This window comes from Triturus cristatus, chromosome 2_2 (assembly GCF_964204655.1).
Source record: "Triturus cristatus chromosome 2_2, aTriCri1.1, whole genome shotgun sequence".
Taxonomy (NCBI): domain Eukaryota; kingdom Metazoa; phylum Chordata; class Amphibia; order Caudata; family Salamandridae; genus Triturus; species Triturus cristatus.
Window position 1 is genome coordinate 71,144,568 of NC_140582.1, and position 22,132 is coordinate 71,166,699.

Here is a 22,132-nt window from a genome sequence, read left to right on the forward strand (position 1 = left end):
ACATTAGTGCCAAAACGAAATTTCTTTGCCAATTTGAAAGCACACTTACTGCTCTTTTTTTTTTGGGCCAAGTGAAAATCTCTTTTTACACTTTGAAATCACTTTTACAGACTGACACATTCTGAAACCTTTTTTTTAAATTTATTTAAATGCACATGTCCAAGCTGTTTTTTTTTCAGACCACCACCGTGTGTATTCTCTGTGACTGCCTACACTCCAGCAGGGGCAACCAGCCTTAGTGATGCTGAATGTATTTGCATTACAGACTTAAACCTGAAAACCCCACTCGCTTCTAATTACTGTGCATGACTATACATGGCAAGCACATGGGTGTGTGCTAAGCCTCTGCTTCTTCCCCCAAAAATTCGCTCCTCTTTTCCATCTACTGCAACTGTGAAATCACCAGAGCAAGACGCAATAAATTTCTGCCTATAATTCTTCTATGGACACAGAGTCATGTTTTCACATTAGTGCCAAAACGAAATTTCTTTGCCAATTTGAAAGCACACTTACTGCTCTTTTTTTTTTGGGCCAAGTGAAAATCTCTTTTTACACTTTGAAATCACTTTTACAGACTGACACATTCTGAAACCTTTTTTTTAAATTTATTTAAATGCACATGTCCAAGCTGTTTTTTTTTCAGACCACCACCGTGTGTATTCTCTGTGACTGCCTACACTCCAGCAGGAGCAACCAGCCTTAGTGATGCTGAATGTATTTGCATTACAGACTTAAACCTGAAAACCCCACTCGCTTCTAATTACTGTGCATGACTATACATGGCAAGCACATGGGTGTGTGCTAAGCCTCTGCTTCTTCCCCCAAAAATTCGCTCCTCTTTTCCATCTACTGCAACTGTGAAATCACCAGAGCAAGACGCAATAAATTTCTGCCTATAATTCTTCTATGGACACAGAGTCATGTTTTCACATTAGTGCCAAAACGAAATTTCTTTGCCAATTTGAAAGCACACTTACTGCTCTTTTTTTTTCGGGCCAAGTGAAAATCTCTTTTACAGACTGACACATTATGAATCCACCATGTGTAACTACAACAAAAACAATTCCCATTTCTATTATTCATTTCTTAAGTTACCACATACATCCCCTCTCAAACTGTAAACTCACCTTTAAAATTAGTTAGTTGTGAAAGAAATGTGTCACTCAAACAGCAGATTATCAGAGCCAGGATCTCTGTTCTGTACACCTCTCTCCTCTCAGCAGAACCAGATAATGGCAAACTTTCCCTCTATTTTTCCACACATATACATGTAAGTTTCAAATCTCAGTGCTTCCCCCTTTTTTTCAAATGTAATGACACATTTCTATTGGTTGAAAACCAACCCTTTTCCAAAAGTAGCCTGCCCCCAACTTGACTTCTGCCTAGTACCCTTCCCCCAACTTGACTTCTGCCTGCTACCATAGCAACAGCTCATGGAACACTGCTGTGTGCAGTTAGGTCAGAAGTTCGACACACAATGTTTCAATTCCACAGAGCAAGAGTGCTTGACTTTTCAATCCTAACTGCAAATCCATAGTACTGTTCTTTGGTTACACATTTTTTTGTACCAATACAAAACATGCTTCTATTAATTTTCACATACAGCCTAGTTTTTTTTCTAGAATGGTATGAAACAGCCAATCAGTTCTTTTTGTTTTGTAAAAAATATGTATGCCTCCATTTCCAAACTGTCTTTCTTTTCATATTGCCATTCTACTGAAAGACACCTCCTGAGTGCATCCAGTTCTCCTTTGAAGATGTTCACAGTGTGGATTGTAGGGCACAGCTATGTCTTCTGGAGTGAAAAGTTTGCAGAGAAAACAGATATGGTGAGAGACCTTGCTTTGCCAAATGTAGACATTAAATGGATTGGTCAGAGAGGGTTAAAGTGGCACCAATTGATGCCATTGGTGAAATCCTTCATTCAAATCCAACACCCTGACCTCATAATAGTGCACTGTGGTGGCAATGACCTAGGCACTTTGACTGGGGTAGGTCTGGAAATGCTTATGAAGGACACCTTTGCACAACTGTTTACACTTTTCCCTAAAACTGCCTTTGTGTTTTCCAACATATGCCAAAGGCAAAAATGGAACTGGTCCAATCATTTCTGTCCACAGATTGACAAAGCAAGAAAGCACGTCAACAAATCTGTTTCTGCTTTCCTCCGTGACTATGGTATGGGTGCCATTTACCACAACAACTTGCGTTACGACATGCAAGACATTTATAGAGGAGATGGTGTGCACTTCAATGATGAAGGGAACAGAGTCTTCCTCTTGAACCTTAGACTCTGCATCGGTACTTACTTGTAGGTACCACTAAAAAAATGACTCCATAAACACAACAGCTCTTTTTAGAGCTCCCTAATTTCTAAACTCTTAAATCTGATTTTCATTTATTTATTTTTATTTTTTTTACCGTACGCTTACCGTGAGCTTACCGTACGCGTACCCCGTGATTTTTTTTAAAATCAATAAATGTTTTTTTTGTACTTTTCTGTCCTTCTTTGACCCCCTTACAATTGTTAGGGGGTCTGTAACTCTCCTCATTGCCCCCTTTCCTTGTTTTCACTCTTTTTTTTCAGAGTGAAATACACAAAATGGCGGCCGCCGCTTCCTGGTTTCGGCCGATTCGAATGTTTACTAAGATCTAAGAGCCAATCAGAATCGCGCTCGCGCACGCCACCGTACGCTTACCGTAAGCGTACGGTAAGCGTACCGTAAGCTGGCTCAGATATATATATTGATTTAAAGGCTATTTTCTCAAAATCTACTGAACTGATTTACACCAAACCTACAAAAGGCACTTCCTTGACCTACGGACTACCTCTCTGCCAAATTTCTAGTAATTCTGTTCAGCCGTTCGGGCTGTAGGTCGTTCTAAAGGTCCTATGGAAAAATGCATGGGAAAAACGCGTTTTGGGACCCCCCTTTTATCTCAGCCCCCGCTTGACGGATCCCCCCGAGACTTTCAGGGTAGGAGCGGACCGTAGCGCCCCACCTATTTTGAGAAATTCGCGAGGATTCGTCGACCGGCGCCAAAGTTATTCAAAATAGAATGTTGAGGTTTTCCTATGGAAACGTGGTCCTAACTATAACTACCTACTGGCGACCGCCAGTAGGTAATATATATATATATATATATGTGTGTGTGTGTATATATATATATATATATATGTATATATATATATATATATATATATATATATATATATGTATATTTGCATAAGATTATCGTATGTCAAAACAATCATCCAGCACTCCAAGAGGTATTGGTGACTCGGTAGTTTATTTCGTAACGATTACATCTACGCGTTTTGGCAGTCTCAAGCTGCCTTGTTCACGATGCCAGAGCGCCAATTCTTTCTCATTAAAATATTCATTACAATAGAGAACATTAACGAAGGACTAAATTTACATTGACCATCATGCAGCCCTCTTTTACTAGCAAAGCGGCTGCCATCTTTGAACATGTCTATATAAATGAATAACGATTATAAGAACAGGTTTACTTGTTACATGTCCTTCATTACAATTTTTAAAGATCAAATGTTCACTTGCAAAACAGTAGGACACTATTAATATATATGATCAACAAATCTGGAGGCATACGATTCGCAGAAAAATGTATTACTTGCGTTCCCATCCCAGTATTTTAGTTGATTTACTTCCAATTGCGTCATTGCCCTGTTTTTTAATTCAATGCCCGTTCCATATATTCAATTTTTAGACAGTCAATTTATCAATCAAAGTGCATGTGCAAAATATTTTTTAACGATTATTATACAAAGGTGCAAGTGCATATTGGTCCAGTACAATTTTAGTAATAAAGTGCCAGTGCTTGAGTATAAATCAATCAGTTCCCTCTCAACTGAAGTCTATATACTCTTCTTCAGTGCTAGACTTTTAAAGTGCAAATGCTTGTAAGTATATTATATTTCAACAATACAAGAAAATATAAACTTCATATACTTTATAATGCACATACAGGAAGAAGACTATTTCTATTACAAACGGTATCTCCTATTACATTCTCCTCTGAATAAAGTGCCAGTGCTTTAGCAAACATGAATCAGTTCATTTTTTCCTGAATCTTGAATACTTTTCCACAGTACTAGACTACTAAAAGTGCAAGTGCTTTAGAGTATATTGTTTTCTTAAAAAAGATTTTTTATAAAAAACATATCTCATATACTTAGTAAAAACACTTAAAAAGTTATTTAAAATACCACTTGATGTCCCTTAATTTAAAAGGTCTCTCCTGGCTTATATTTCCTTCCAATTTAACCTCCAAAAAATTGTACTGTATCCTACTTAATATAAAATAACTACATCAACAAAAATTTGTTTTACATCAATTTCTGGTGGCCAGGTCCCTTGTATTACGTTCTTACAAAAAATAAAATTTAAAAAAACAAATGGTTCCATTATGTGCAGACTCATCCTCATTCTCTTATTTCCATCTTCCTTTCAATATAAACAGGTGTATAAGTCCTCATCTACATTCAACCCATGAGGTTCTTTCCTGTTGAACTCTAATATAAAATATGTTTCTAATTTTCCGAGTTCCTTCTCCCTATCCCCACCTCTTCTTTTTCTGGGGATTTCTGCTATACAGCTATACTGTGAGATAGAAGGGTTACTTTGATGATGGATTTCAAAATGTCTTGCAATCGGATAAGCTCTATCCTGATTAATGATTGCTCTGGGGTGCTGCTAATTTACGTGCTGCAAAATTCTCTTATACACAGGTAAAGTTGTACTTCCTATATAAATATTAGAACAGGAGCATTGCAATAAGTAAACAACAAAACTTGATCTGCAGGTTAAAAAACTCTTGATGGTAATGGTTTTATTTAAAAAAGTCCTAAAATCAGTGCGATTCATGGCATATTGGCACGCCTTGCATTTAAAACATTTTTTAAAACCTGGTTTCTGTTGGAGCCAAGTAGGGGCTCCCCTCTTCCTCTCCTGATATTCGCTCATCACAATCAGATCTTTTAATGATTTGGACTTCCTATAGGTTATATCTGGATGTTTATTTACTTTTGGGCCCAATATTGGATCATCCTTTATCCGATGCCAATGTCTATTCAGAATGGACCTGATCTCTTTATGCTTGATGTTGAACGTTGTTATAAATCTATGATTCTCCAGTCCCTTCTGCTGTTTTCTATCGTTTTTCCTCTATTGGGTTCTAGATGGTTCGAATAATACCTTATGTCACTCCAGATTCCTAGCTTTAGTGGCTGCTCCTTTTATAGCATCTGGTGAGTAACCTCTCTGAATGAATCTGGCTGTCATTTCGTGTTCTATTCTGCAATATTCTTCCTGACTACTACACGCTCTCTGTGCCCTATAGAACTCCCCTAAAGGTATGCTTCTAATGAGAGGTGCAGGGTGGGCACTGCCCGCGTGGAAAATAGTATTGCCTGCTGTGACCTTTCTAAAAACAGTGGTCTCTAGTTTATCTCCCACTGGTTTTATCCTGATATCTAAAAAGTCTATGGTAGTTTTACTATACTGCCCCACAAACTTAAGATTATTGGTGTTCTGGTTAAGGTCCATGATGAATAGTTCTATGTCCGTTTCCGTGCCCTGCCATAGCATGAAAACATCATCTATGAACCTAACCCACAATAAAACCTGTTCTGACCCCTGTTCCGGGGCGGTCCACCGAGCACCTGCTCCTCCCACCAGCAAAGATGTAAATTAGCATAACTGGGGGTGAAGCAGGTGCACATCGTCGTCCCTTGTTCCTGTTGGAAAAGTTCCTCACCAAATAAAAATATGTTCTTTGTCAAGCACCACTCCATTAATTCTAAAATCATTTGATTGTGCTTTAGAAATTTCATGGGTCTCCTATTCAAAAAATATTCTGTCGCTTTTAAATCACCAGTGTGTCTTATGCTGGTGTATAAAGTGGAAATATCAAGAGTCACCAGTGTCATAGTTGTCTCATTCCAACGAAAATCAAATATACATTTAAGAAACTCCGTAGAGTCTTTAATAAATGAAGTTGGCGTTCTTACAATGGGGTTTATAAAACAGTCAATATATTTCGATGCATTTTCAAACAAACTGCCACATGAAGAAATTATCGGTCTGCCTGGTGGAGTTGTGGTGCTCTTATGCACCTTTGGGAGCATGTAGAAGACCGGTATTACTGTTTTTTCCTTTTTGATGAACTTGTACTCATCCCAGCTCAAAAGTTCTTCCTGTTTCCACACATCCAGTCTTGCAAAGAATTGTTCCTTTTTTATACAATTCGTGACCCCAAAGCACAACATTTCCTCCTTTGTCTGAGGGCTTTACCAGTACACCCTCTTCTTTTTGTAGTTGAGCCACAGTTTCGTGTATTAAAGCTTTTTTGGATTCAATTTCTTTTTCTTTTGAGTGGCTTGATAATACAGTTGTTTAAAATCTTTTGTTACATTTTCACCAAAGATATCCAGATTGTCTCCTGCCAACTGTGGTGTAAATCTAGAGGGTGGCCGAAATGGAGTATGATTGTGTGTGTGTGTGTGTGTGTGCGTGTGCGTGTGTGTGTGTGTGTATGTGTGTTCGCGCGTGTGTGTGGGTGTGTGTGTGTGTGTGTGTGTGTGGGCGGGCCCGTCCACGCCCATCATCGCACGGAAGAGGCTAGGCTCTAACTTTTGATCTAAGCTGGGCTCATTTTTGCGGGGTGAACGTCTTTCCAAAACTACAGAATTTATAGCGATACGGCATGGCCAGTAGAAAAGACCAAAACAACAGATGCAGGAGGGAGAATAACTAACACCTTGGATTCCTTCCTGATGAGAGCAGTGGACGTGCTCTCAAAAGAGATGAAGTTGACGGAGTGGCGCCTCTCACTAGAAGAGGTAAAAACTGCTATGATATCGATTTATATGATTGTCTCATCACCCTCGTTAAACGGCAATACAACCATCGCCACTTATGCCATTGCCTCATCTGGCTCTCCTAAAACCTCTGCTAATGATTCGACCTTAGAGGCGGAGCCACCAAGTAAAAGGAAGCGTGGAAGGGCTAAAGAATTACCCAAACCAAAATGGCTAAAACTGTTAAGACTGCAAACCCTAATGGTCTTAATAATCTGAATACTGTTGTGGCAAGAGATTCAGCTACTATTCCCTGGCCTGTTCTATCCCCTTCTAATGATCCCCTTGACCTAATTGTCTCAACCTATCTTCAGCCAATCACAGCCAGATTGACCAAAATAGAAGAGACTCTTACGATGCTTGCCTGAAGGGATCATGGTTCTGGTTTAGGGGAGGGGATTCAGGGCATTCGTATGCAATCCCAACCACCGCCACCACGCCGCATATCCTGTGCTGTCTCCGTTTTGTGATCACAGACCATTCAACCATCACTTGTGGCTGAAAATCGAGTAAATTATCGCAGTGTTCAACCAACAGAGGGTAGAGAGACTACTGACTTTCTACTCTCTAGATTACCACACCATTATATTTCTGTAATGAGAGGGGAGTGTCGAAAGAGAAGGCCGGGGTGGTTGGGCAGAGGTGTAGCCCCTAGTGGGATTAATGAGCGCAGAGATGTAAGCACTACAATTGATCACAGCTATATGATCCACCAGCGAATTCACATGCCAAAACATGGAGAGATTCTAGACCTCCACCCTGCTGCATGCCTTTTTGTAACCATTGTAGCTGGTGCCCTGACTTTGACATCTAACCAACTAGATTCAACAGAGCAATTAATGCATAAGGTTTTATATTGGGTGTCCAGATTTTACACTGGTGGGATTAACATATATCAGCATCTTATTATGCAAGAAGAGTCAAGTGCGTGGGGTCCTCAATGAAAACAATAGGAGGAGACTGCATTGTTATTAATTTTAACAACCAGTATCTGGTGGGTGAACTATTGCAGATATTACCCAACATTCCATTGATGGAAACCGATATCTTTGCACTACCATTAAGTTATTTTTACAAACCCTGTAGCATTATTGCACCAGCATACATTAACCCGAACTCCTTCAATCTCCCTCACCCCCTCCCGAACTTCAGTCTGTTCCCAAACCATTGTTCTGTTCAAATGAACCCTGCGATACCACTCAGCAATAGATTCCCGCTGCTACGAGACCTTGAAGCACGTGATTGGCTGAGTAATACACCAATAAATCCACGTGGTACAGGGAATCCAGTTCTAGTAAAAGAGTCTCTAAAAATCATGTCTTGGAATATAGCGTGCTAAAACCAGAAAATAGCCAATTCTGACTGGTTAACCATGGTGACACAGAAGGACATTTTATATTTCTAAGAAAAATGGGAATTTGATGATATCCATATAAATGGGTAGTCCTCTTACCAGACACACGTGGTGCATTCTACTGGTCGTCATAGTGGGGGATTAATAACTTTAGTATCTAATGTAGCTGGATTTCAGATTTTTTTTAAATTGCTACTTCATCCTACTACCATATCTTAATATGTGAGGCTTATAAAGGGCGAGACTGGATCATTATTAAATACTATAATGACAATTGTGGTGTTATTATGGCAATAGTCTTAGATCCCATGGAAAGGGATATCAGTCCTCTCATGAATTCTCACCAAAAAAACCTCGACGTAGTTTGGATGGGCGATTTTAATTCCCATATTTGCAGGAAGATGGTTACCTCTGTGTGTGATATGAATGATGGCAACGGGGATTGTCCCCCTCATTTCCAGCATAATGTTTATGGGAATACTTTGAACAAACTGCTAATGACCCTCAACTTAGAAATAATTAACTTTTGTAACACTAACACGGGCCAGATAGCTCCTAGATTTTTCTCTGGGTTTCATTACTCAGTGTTTGATTACATTTTGGTCTCCGAATCTATTAGAGTGTATTTCTCTTATATAAAAACTACCTTCAATGCCTTTGACGATCACGTGACAATTACCTGCAATATGCAATGTGGCCAAAGATTAAAACCTCCTCAGAATACTTTACCTTGGAAGGAAAAATGGTGTCACTTTAAAATGGGAAAAAGTTAATACCCAAAAACTCAGTACAGGTGTTGTGTTTAAAATGAGGCAGGAAATTGATAAATGTCTAGATCTAAACTCAACTGGTAATTCTATAACATTAGCTTTTGACCGTATCCTAGTGGAAGTTAAAGAGAATTTATTTCACCTAAAATTGTTTAATAATCATAGGGAGGTACGGTGGTTTCATGAAGCCAGCTCCAAAACCCTAAGATCACTTCATGTGGCTTTAATAACTACCCCATGAGACACCACCTTAGTGAGATCACTCTGCAAACATATACATTAGCCAGGTCAGCAAGACTGAGGGTACTGAAAGAGGAGGCATGGAAGAAATTACAAAGCACAGTAGTAATGTGAGATAGTAAAGGCTTCTGGAGTGTAGTCAATACCCCCTTCTTAATAGAAGACACATATATCAATCTGGAAACATATGTCACAGAGGATGCTTGGGTGGCTCACTTCGAAGCAGTATTTGGGAAACCTGGGGACACATCTAGTCCGCCCATAGATTTATCAGTGTCCACCATAAGAGGCTTTACACCATTCACCTTGGGAGAAATGAAGTACGCACTGAAACAATGCCGTAGATTAAAAGTAACCCTGGGCGTAGTTCGCGTAGTAGCGCTACGCGTAGCTATGCAAAGTGCACTTCGCACTACGCGAGATACGCGTAGCACTACGCGAACTGCGTAGTGCACTGTTCGCGATGATTGCACAGTGCCGGAGGATGCTTGTCCGCATTGTGCAATCATTGAAAACGGCATCTTGCACAGTGCGAGCTGTCGTTTTCTGCCGCTCTAGTAGATTTTTACTCAAGCAGCAGCTTTCTCAACGCGGACTGGTAGTTTCTCATAGCGAGCGGTCGCGAGCATACGCGACCACTCGCAATGAGAAACCTGGCTTCCCCACGTTGAGAATCTCGCCGGGAGGTTTATTTTCTACGCTCGCGATCGGCAATTTGATGTTGCTGATCGTGAACGAGGAAAAATTCTCGCCGGGATGTCATTTTGCTTGCTTGCGGTCGCCAACTTGACGTTGAGGACCGCGAGCGAGCAAAAATTGCCAACTACGCTACGCTACATATTTTTGCACTGTGCTACATGCAATTCGCATAGCGCGGAGTAGCACAAACTACGCAAACTACGCTAGCGTAGCGTAGTTGTCCGCCCAGGGTTAATTAAAAGCACCAGGACCCGATGGGGTACCGATAGATTTCTTCCTAGATAATTAGGAACTTTGGTCCCCACTTCTCACTAATGTTTTTAATGTAACACCACATATGGGCATTTTATCCTCTTGGAAAAAGACGGTCATAATCCCTATTAATAAAAAAGGGGATAAGGCTAACCCAAAAAACTACAGACCGTTTTCTTTACTGGATAGTAGTGTCAAATTAACGGGCCAGCTACTCTTAAATAGATTTGAGGAATGGGCCACTGAAAGGAAAATAATAATCCCCTCGCAATATGGTTTTAGGAGACAATTGATCAGTACTTAAACTTAAACTTGATCATTGCTAAATACACAACGGCGAAGGTCGGACATTTTTACATAGCCTTTATGGACCTGTCGGGCACTTTTGATTGTGTAGTCCATTTTAAACTGTAGGAAATCATGGAAGAAATGGGAGCTGACACCCAGATTATTAATTTTATCCATGGGATGTATACTGACGCCACAGCTTGCGTCCGGTATGGCAGAGAGGGCGAGTGTACAAGACATTTTATTATCACCCGTGGAGTGAGGCAGTGATGCGTCCTTGCCCCTTTTCTATTTGCGTTATACACCAATGCCATAGAGCTGGCCTTGGAGGGAACTACTGAAGATGTTCCTGTTGTTAATTCATCTGTTGTCCCCATATTCCTCTATGCAGATGATGCGGTGCTGCTGGTATGCACTGGCAATGCACTGCAAGGCTCAGAGTGGGGTACTCAAATTGTATGGGGAACTTGGCCCTGAAAGTCAACGAATCCAAGTCATTTGTTCTTGTGGCAGGCCCAAAGTTCAAGAAATACCTTAGAATGCATTTAGAAGGGTGCAAGCTCGAGGTTGTGAATACTTTTAACTATTTGGGGGTTACATTTGACAGGGAGAGTAATCGGCAAAGCATGGTGATTAATGGGGGGGCTCTAAATGGAAATAAATATTGGAGGCCTCTTTAGGTTTAGAAAAAAACTTGGATCGAAACCAATTGACAGCATAAAAAAGATCTATCAGGCGAGGAAGTGTCAGCCGCAACTTATGGGGCGGCTATATGGGGCCAGTGATGCATCCAGACTTCAACGCATAGAGGATGGTTTTTAAAGAGGTTGGGATGCCTTTGGCAATCTTGCTCTTTCTATAACTGTCACTCCGAATTTAAGCTCCCTTATATTATGGACCAGATCCGCATTTCACATATTTTATTGTGGCATTCAATTTGGAAGAAAGAAACATTAACATTTAACTAGAGATATTACAAATCATTGCCTGAATCTAGCTGGGGTATACAACATACGATGGTTAAAATATGGAAACGAATTGAAAGGCCAATTATTGGATAGATTGAGCAGAGACAGGTGGGAGAGGAATCACAACAATGTCACGGTTGAACAATACTTCTTAACACCTAGTATAGATAACACTGTTTTTTCATATTTGACATTTGTTTCTAACCTTCAACACAGATATATATTTTTTTGCAATTGCGGCTGAAATAGGTCCCTATATTGTTAGGGTATCCTCCCATAACATATTTCATTGATGCACTGCCACCCTGTCCATATGATGGACAATCCCCTCAGAATGACCTCCATTTTGTATTCTTCTGCAATTTATATGCTGGTGGAAAGGAAACAATATATCTTATCGCTTATACATAAACTCAATTTTAGACAATGTCGCCCAGCTTTGTATTATCTCCAATTATTGTCAAACCCTTTTGTGTGTTATTGTGTAGCTTCATTTTTGCTGTCTGCTATAAGAATGAGGAGATCAATTTTATATGGCTGAATGTGTGCACACAGCAAGAGGAGTCACGCATATGAACTGCTGGTTTTAAGATTTGTATCTATTACACGATTTTAATAGCTTTTTATGCATTTGTATGTATTTTCATCTCTACAATGCTTTTATTGTCATTGATTGACTGTTGCAGAATACTTTTTATGCCACTCGTAGTGGCGAAATGAAGTTATTATGACTGACTGGCTGATAACACATGCTCACGACTGTAGAAGGCCATGTCTGCTGACAGCGGCTGCACCATCACATCACATCTTTCATTTTTGTTTGGGCAGATGCTGAATAGCATCAGCAAAAGCATTGTGCTTTTTCACTGATACTTTTCAACATCATCAGACAGCATTGGCAACACCATTAAGTTTAAAAAATAAGGCCTATTAGCTTTTGCAATGCTTATTAAGTAACTTTGTTTTTTTCATTAAAGCTACCAATAAAATGTATTTTTGTTTAACTATGCAAATCATAAGAAAGAGTGGTAAATACATAATTATGCTGAAAGCACTCAGCTGCAGAATCGCATAATTTCACGGGCTGTGGATATTGTTCAGCGGGCAATATAACAGCATGTACTCATTAACTGGAAGTACCATGAATGAAACCATTTTCCAATATTTGGTATTTAACGTTTTTGAATAGAACTATACCTTTGCCACTCATGAAGCATTCGAAAAACCCATCCCAGGACTCGTAATTGGGAAGCGCAGGATTATTATTTTGGAAATGGAAATATGAGACAGCTGCATCCTTTGGATTGCGAAACACAACCAATGTCTGTTGGGAAAAAATTAACAATGTGAACACCACACAATAAAGATTTAAAAAAAAAAAAGTATACAAGAGTAGAGATGAGAAAGCAAGAGAGTTAGCACTTGTGAAACCATCAGATAAAGGTGAAAGGGAAACAGTAAAAAATCTGTATTCATAACCCGAAGTGGTTCCACTGAGTTTTAAATTTCAGTTATCTTGAGAAAGGTTACAAATGTGGCCAGAATCCCATCAGGAGCTTTGCGTTTGTTGTAAATTTGAATTTGTGGTCAATCTAATTTTCGGCCACCCTGAAAGGCTCTTCTTACACTACTTACTACACAGCCTTGTTTTAGCATTTGCGTGACCCCAGCCTAGGCTTTCTTACGTAAAATGTTTCCTCTTCCAGGTCCTGGGTGAACATAACAAGCAGTGCTGATTTCGCATTGGGTATGTTAGGCATTTAACTTGAATGAGAGGGCCAGACACCATAGAGTTCAAAAACAATATTTTATGAAAAAGAAAACTGCAATATTTTTAACATTTATCACAGTGAATATTTACTTTACGAATGGGCAAAAAAATAGAACAAGCTGGAAAGGCAATTTGTAAGACTGTGTGAGAAAACGTGAATATAGTTTCAAGCACAACTCCCCAGAACAGGAGAAGCCACTATCAGTCACCCTTTTAAGACTATGGATTATAAAAATCACTTCCTGATTAAAATTATATTAAATGCTATCTTTATTTCATCAAGGGCTGCACGAAAGCTCAAAAACACATTAATTTGCCCTTCACCACAACTCCTACGATTTATAACTACCTCCGGAGCATTCATGGCAAACATATTGTATTCCATACATACTCTTGAGATCTTTTGGTAGCCGCCTTCCCCCACTGGCTCAGGAACCTTCAACCATTGGCTTGAGATATTGTCAATCACTTCTTGGATGTGCCTACAGGAGCATTTTAGTTTTACCTTCTGTCTATTTGCTGTTTGGGTGTATCATTACACTTCCTCATAATGTATCAGTCTATTTTACATCTGAAAAGTACACTCTGTTGTGAGATATTTCATTATATATTGTCTTGTAGTTCCCACTAAGTGAGTAGGACCTGCGTGTTTATGGACAACATAAACTTTGGGTGAGGTGCCTAGACTGACTCCATGCAAACCCACAGTATATGTTGACCTGGAGACCACCCAGCTCACAGTGCGACCATAAGCCTCCCTAACCTATGCAGGGAGCAAATGGTTTCCGGCAACCACTGAACATGACAACCCTGACCCCTCAGGGATCGTGGTAACAGATTTACAACCCTTTCGCTAAGTCTTGCCTTCTGGTTCTTGGAGAAGTATACAAAAATACACAATGGGACATTTTCAATATTTTTATTGAACAATGTTATTCTTGTATAGAGTACATGTGCTGCGATAATCAGTAGACAGGAGCATACGAAAGGGATTACAAGCACCAAAATAGTCAATAGCAGGTATAGTTCCACTATGGTGCTAAAACAGTGTATATATGCAGGCATATAAAACAAAGGTAGTAATCAGGCGTACACCTACTATGTGATCCTTATTCTAAGTGCGTCTAGTGTAGGTATATATGTATGTATCTAGAGCCAAGAATCCCCCGACAGGATGATCCAACCCATTACCTGGCAGTACATAATGTAGGACCCCATCATGGTCACAAAATGGACACCCCTCACAGAGATGTTAGACAGCTGCTTGGCGATGCCTCAGCTTGCAGGGACTGCAATGTCAGCAGAAATGTCTCCTCTAGCTAACCTCCCAAAATGCTTATTTATTTACAATAAAAAGTGTCGTTGACATGTATATATAGATTAGCATTGTTATGGGTTTGCAGAAAGCCCTATCCCACCAAGGATGAAGATAGAACAACATTTGTACAGTGAGCGTGAAGGCTTTCAAGTGTTCAAGGCATCATGATAATGTTGTGTGAAGCCAGATGTGTAAGCAAAGCAGGTTCAGAGAAACAAATCCAACATTGTCACACACGCAAATATGTGCAAAAGGTCACAGTAAAATCTTATTGTGCAGGAAGAGGAAAATTTAAGACAATGTGCAGGATTGCTTTATAGGCCTAACCCGCAAACTTAACAATATCTTATCCATGCATTGTAGACACAAACATCCATTTTCAATTGTTTTGCACTGCAGCAGGCATTTTTATGGCTCTGGGTAGTGCAAGAGTGAAACCTATTGGCTTTGCCAGTGCTTATTTTAAAGAGTGAGGGCACACAAAGCATTTGAGATTCAGGTAGGATTGGCAAATAATTTGACAAGTACTCTCACCTTTATTTTGTTTACAAAGACTGTCTCTGGTAGGTTATCGTTGTGAAGATGTGTTATGAACACTCTTGGAGACTGAAGCTTGGCTAACCTCTGCCGAAAAGAAAAGACAAATGGTATTTTGATGTTTACGTTTCCTATTTCTATTAAATAAACCTGACATGATCAAGTGTCCATTCTTTTGAAGCTGTTTTTACATTCTGAAACACATTTCTACAAGAAATGCAGTGCATAGTATTGCAGCTCCACTTTTGAGTTTCGCCAGAATGATTAGATAGATTGGTGGTGAGGATGGTAGATAATACAATAAATATAACATTACAGATATTCTATACATATTAAATCATATACAGCTGAATAAAGTCTAAAGGTGGGGGATGGAGAATTAGATGGGTAGATGCAAGGGTCTTTGACAGAGTCGGTCAGTCACATTGGTCCTTGAGACTGAGGTGGCACTCTCACCCTTAATGTGGGGAAGGAGGATTTGGCTTTTAAGTTTGCTTGGGACAGATGCAGTCCGTTGAAGCGCCTAAACACAATTAGGGCACAGGATGACTTCAGGATGGAATGGTGATTAAAATCTGTAGACCTTATATCTTGCGTTCGAACATGTTGGAAAGATTACCATTCATCTCCTATTATCACTTGTCAGTTTTTTGGCTGAGATCACGTGTAGCACTGTCAGCGCTTTACCGTGTGCTAATTTTGGGGACCATAAAGCATTATCCAAAGGATCTAGTTCCATATCTGAGCCTGGTCAACAAATAAATACATTCAATACTACATGAAGTGCATTAGGCTCCACAAAAAAGACAGAGAATCTTTAAGTATCAAACTATAAAGGTTTATTAAATGTTAATGATTTACAGGGTTCCCTGACACAATATTGAAATCAGAAATATCGTGCAACAGAAATATAGTATACAAAATATCGAGCACAAAAATATTGTTTTCCTATACAAATACAGGTAAGTACAAAATACCCCCCCAAAAATATAGTTTTACACTAATAGAGAAAAAATGTAGACAAACATATTGTTTTTTAATATATTTATATATATATTTAAAAGTAGTAAATCTTACATATTTTAACAAGTAATATAATGTAAATTAAATATTTTAACTAACATTTACAAATATATATGTGTGTATATATGCACATATATCACATGAAACTGTTTAAAAATTATTATTTTTAATTTATATTATAATTTTCTTTAAATGTAATAATATACCAAGTATAAATATATATATATTTACATGCACATACAAAAAATTAAAAATTTAACAAATAAACTACTTTTTTTAAATATTGGCAATTTAATTTTACATAAAAAGCAAAGAAAAAACAAAAATACGTTTGACTAAAACTATCTTTAAAATTACATAAATACAAAATCTAAAATTAAATGTACAAGCACATAATAATATATATATATTAAAACAATTTTAATAGAACTATTAAACTCTAAGGACAATATGTAAACTATTCCCATTCCAATCCATACAACAGTAGAGAAAGCACGGGACTCAGGAGGGGCACAATTTACTATTCCCTCTCCAGTCAGTACAACAGCTGGGACAGCGTTGGACACCAGAGTGGTAAAATTAACTATTCCCACTCCAGTCAGTGCAACAGTACGGAAACCGTTGGACATCAGAGGGAAACCATTTACTACTACCACTCCTATTTGGTGGAACAGTAGGGAAGCGTTGGACTCAGGAGGGGTAACATTTACTATTTCCACTCCAATCTGTGCAACAGTAGGAAAAGCATTGGACTCAGAAGGGGCCAAATTTACTATTTCATTCGAGTCCGTGCAACAGTAGGGAAAGCGCTGGACACTGGAGGGGAAAATTTACTATTCCCAGTCCATTCCGTGTAACAGTAGGGTAAGCGTTGGACACCAGAGGTGTAAAATTTACTATTCTCACTCCACTAGGTGCAATAGTAGGGCAAGCGTTGGACTCAGGAGGAGTAACAGTTAATTTTCCCACATCAATCTGTGCAACAGTAGGGAAAGCGTTGTACACCAGAGGGGTAAAATTTACTATTCTCCCTCCATTGGGTGCATTAGTAGGGAAAGCTTTGGACTCCACAGGGGTAACATTTACTATTCCCACTCCAGTCTGTGCAACAGTAGAGAAAGCGTTGAACACCACAGGGGTAAAAGTTACTATTCCCACTCCAGTAGGTGCAACAGTAGAGAATGCGTTGGACTCAGGAGGGTAACATTTACCATTCCCACTCCAATATGTGCAACAGCAGGGAAAGCGTTGGACACCAGAGAGGTAAAATGTACCATTCCACCTCCAGTGGGTTCAACAGTAGGTAATTGTAGCCCGGACCCCCAATTTAATGGAAAGCACTTTCAACTGAATAGCAGTTTGAGTCCATCATTGATTGGGTGAAGCTCCAGCTGATGGATAGCCCAAGATTGTCCTCCTCTGCAGTGATTTCAATATCATCCATGTCTAGAGGCTCAAGTGTAGTATTAAAGTCCCCGGCAAGAATCAGATATGAACTTGAGCGAAACTTAGTCAGGTATGCTGCTAGGAACTGAATTGTCTCCGAAGCGCATCCACCCTGAACCCTATGTGCATATATGTTAAAGATCACCACACTTTGGTCCCTATCTCTACTTACTTCAATGCCTAGTGTAATTGCTAACCACATCAGGAAAAGTATTGGAATTTATGCAACAATATTCAAATGTCTGGGGGGCGCTAGAGGGCGCACAACGGAATGGCTGCACGTTAGTGCCGCTCTGCTGGTAGGGACCAATATCCTTAACAAAACTAGCGGTTTGGCCGGCATCTGACGAGCGAAAATTGTCAAATATCGCAGCGGAACACAGTAGCTGCACAGTGGTGCTATACTGGAAGCACACAAGCCCGTAATTGATGCAGAAATCTGCGACAACAGAAGAAACCTGCCGGTGATCCTATGCGGCACAAAATGGCGGCGGGCTGTGTTGCTGATCGGACTGTCCAGAGCAAACTGTGACTGTCCACGGCGCGTGAGTACCTGCTTGTATACCACGCAGCAGCGCAGATAACTCATAATCCGGTCACTTGCGTACCATGTGGACTGCTGCCCGTCATCACCTCCAGCTCGATACCCCTGTACAAACTGCATGGCGTTTGAAGGGAGGTAACAGCGTGTTCCATGTGGCGCGGTAAAGACTCCCACAGTACCGTTGAAACGTATGCGGCAGTCCGCGCACCTACTGCACAACTGCTTGATTGACTCCTCCTCTGCTATTAACAAGATACGAGTGCGCAAAAGCTGTAGACAAAATATGGTGACATGGTCTGCGACCTATTGGGAGCTGTACAGTACTGTCTGTCCACACTTGTGTAATTAAGGGTACCGCGAGGCGCCGCGGGCGGACTAAACAGCTACGTGTTGACTCCTGTGCTTTGCCCTTCATCGAACTCCTGAGAGTCCCCACCTGTTATTCATATATGCAGCAGATACAATAGTGCCAATTGTAAATGATGTTCAGCCATTGTGCCTTGGTGTAGCTGCCCCACGTGTGCTCTCTGCAGAGGGCTGCATTGCTGTACTACCGGCCGCCATTTTCACGTTTGCTGTGGGCTATTACTGCACTGATTTGCGCCTCAACTGCTCCATAACTGCAACTTTTCATGCTCCAGAGCAATAACTGGACTGCCATTAGCTTGCCGGTGACTAAATCAGGGAGTGCGCCCTAGACTGATCTTTTACGCTACAATCTGGGTGGTGCATGTCTCCAGAAACCCCTTCCTTAAGCCTACAATCTGCGCTGCATCAGTAAACCGCCATTTACTATTAATATCGGGACTCCACGCAGAACTCTGATCTCCATTGCTGCCTGCTTCGATACTGCGTAACAAGACCTACAGTAAACACCACTGCAGTCCGGGAAGCAAACGCGATGGACGCCATCAACTACCTCAACCCCCGGCTCGGTGTCAGACGCCATGGTCGCCACAGACCCTCATCAAGCACTGCGGATTACTTAAGTGGTTGCTACTTCTTATTATAACGACTACTCTCCTCTCTGCTAACTATGGGCAAACCCAATACACAGCAGCCTAAGTTGTCTTTTGACACCCGCCGCACACCTAGAGAGACATCGACCCACTCTGACACTGAACTTGATACAGACCATGCCAAAAAATCCAAACTAAAGGATACTTTATAAGCTATCCAACAGAGCTTGCAGGTCATAGCTAACAAGATTGACACGCTTACGTTAGTTACGAGTGGATAATAAGGTAACCAAAATCGAAAAGCATGGCGAACGAGCGTCTAGATGTTTCAGAGTTGCGAATCTCAGCAGTTGAAGACGAATCCCCCTCCACCACCCGTAAATGCTTAGAGATGGACAAAATACTAGAAGTTATTAAGAACAAGAACGAAGATTTGGAAGCAAGATCGCGACACAACAACGTTCGCATTACGGGTATTCCAGAAAGCACGAACACCGGCTGAATGGAGACATATGTGGAAGACATGGTGCGCAAGATATTTGGCATGGAGGCCTTCTCCCCATGCTCATTGTTGAACGGGCGCACAGAACTCTAACTTTGAAGCCTATTCCAGGAGCCCCACCAAGACCTATTATAGCACAGATCCTTAATTACAGTGATAGGGACACGATATTGCGCTTGGCTACAGAAAAACAACAAATCAACTATAAGGGCAATGCAGTGTCTTTCTACCCCGATTTTACGATGTCCATATAGGCAGCTCGCAAGGAATTTGCGCCCTTGAAGAAGAAGCTACATGACATGGAAGTGGAATACGCCATGCTCTATCCAGAAAGACTGCGTGTGTCCCACGGATGACGCACCAAGATACTAACCACACCCTAGGCCGCACAAGACTTCATTAAAACGATTGCCACTAAACGTAAAACGCTAGGTAGATCCACCGCAGCTTCGGACTCAGATTGATGAGGCATAAACCCATGGTAATGTAACTAATGTGTGTTGGATACTCAATCGCAATGCTTGCAGCATAGGGCCTGCCTGGGTAGGTCCTCCATCGCTACTCTCTATACACCACACATGATGTAAATCTGTACGAATGTGGAATATTCAGCATATAACTGCTTTAGTGATATATGTATATAAAGATGTGATTCTGTAGTCATCAGTTGGTAATGACCAGGACAAATATAATTTAGCATAATACTGTATATTAATGGTGCCTATGTTACGTCTCCTATTGACATTTGCAAGTTGCCTGTTGCATCATTCTGTGGAACACAAAGTAATACGTTTTTTTGTATGGAGAGAGCTGCCTCCCCATTTGAAGTAGTCAATCCCTAAATAAGTCTATCTCTGCCGCCACGATTGCATATATTTTCTGGTACTATGGAGGCCATGTTGTATACGTAATACCCGACCACGTCCGCCTCTGCAGATGCTACTGTGAGCACTTAGCGGCCCCCCTAGGGTGCTCCCTGTAACAGTTGATATGATGTTCACTTAGTTCTATTGGGTATGTCTTTGGGATGATTGGGATGCTAAAGTGGGTGGGGGATTTGGTAACTGTTAGTTTATTTCTCAGGCAATTACACAACGCAATACAATGCAGCGACTGGGCTGCTAATAGACGCATGTACACAACCAGGTAGTACTCCCATGTGTTAGGATGTTTCTTACCCTTCACAATGAGCAGTGAGGTGAACCCGTCAGTAACCCCCAAAAAATACGCCATATATTTGCATATCTTGATAGACACTGCATAGCCTTTCTGCAGGAAACTCACCTAATGAAAGCCACCAACCATCACTTAGGACACAGATGGGCTGAAGCTACTTTTACATCATCATATTCATCCTACTCCAGGGAAGTTATGATCCTAGAGAAAAAAGGTGGAAACTTTACTGTGACTCACACACAGACAGATGATGTGGGCCGATATATCATTGTAACTGGTCACCTTAGAGGTCACCACTTACGATTAGTGAATGTCTATGGTCCAAATATAGATAACCCTGCTTTTTTCACCCATATCCGGGAGAAATTAAGAGAGTTGCCTGAGATGGAAACCTTATGGGGAGGGGACTTTAATCTGGCATGATGACATTGATAGATCTGGTGCCACTAAAGAACCGCATACTCGGGCCGTAAGAATACTACAGGAAAGTATGGCGGAATTCATTTTGGTAGATGTGTGGAGACTGTGAAATCCATTTACAATGACAGCTACACATAGTGCCACCATACATAATAGCTGGTCGCGCATAGACTACTGGCTCGCGACCACAGTAGCAAGTACTTGGATATGCGAAATACATCATTTGCCAAAGACACTATCAGACCATAACCCAGCCTTGCTTTCTGTTGACCTGCCCAACTATATTCCGCCACCATATATCTGGCGTTTTAATGCCAAAGCCTTATTGGATGAATCATATTACGTTGCCATCCAACATACCATAGAGGAATATTTTCAATTCAATCAACACTCCGTAGACCACACCTGCTTAGTGTGGGAAGCACTCAAGGCCAACATATGGGGAGCATGCATTAATACTACTGCAGGCATTCTAAAAGACATGCGTAACCAACTCACTAAATGTGAAGACAAACTCCAGCACCTAGAGCGGGAATACGAACACACCCACAATGCTGCTTTATTAGCCACTATCCGTGAAACTCTATCTGAATAACCAGACTTTGCAGATAGCGAGCTTAAATATGTAACAAAGAGACCAATATCAAGAACGTACGGGGAAGGTGGCAGGTCAGGGCACGTACTAGCATACAAAATCTGCTATGAACGCACACCACAAGCGGTAACGAAAGTGAAAGATTCCCAAGGTATCTTAAAATATGATACTCAGGGTATATTACAAGCCTTTATGTCCACATATGGGGAACTATATGCCACACACAACACAGCACTGAAATATTAGCATATATTGAGGACATAGCCATAGCTTGGTTATCAGATAACCAGCGTGAATACCTAGCACACCAATTACAGTTGAAGAAGTCACGGAAATAATAAAAGCTCTGCCTAATGGAAAAGCACCTGGCCCAGATAGGTTCCCAAG

The 22,132-nt window shown here is 40.6% G+C and overlaps 1 protein-coding gene across 1 annotated transcript in view; it reads right to left on the reverse strand.

Moving 5' to 3' along the window:
- LOC146861870 (sulfotransferase 6B1-like) overlaps positions 1–22,132 on the reverse strand; it is a 350,581-nt gene that overhangs the window by 267,285 nt on the left and 61,164 nt on the right. The window contains exons 3-4 of the mRNA XM_085641040.1: positions 15,078–15,167; positions 12,652–12,778 (exon numbers count right to left, since the gene is read on the reverse strand). Coding sequence (XP_085497166.1) covers positions 12,652–12,778; positions 15,078–15,167 — 217 coding nt within the window. The remainder of the gene's footprint in view (positions 1–12,651; positions 12,779–15,077; positions 15,168–22,132) is intronic.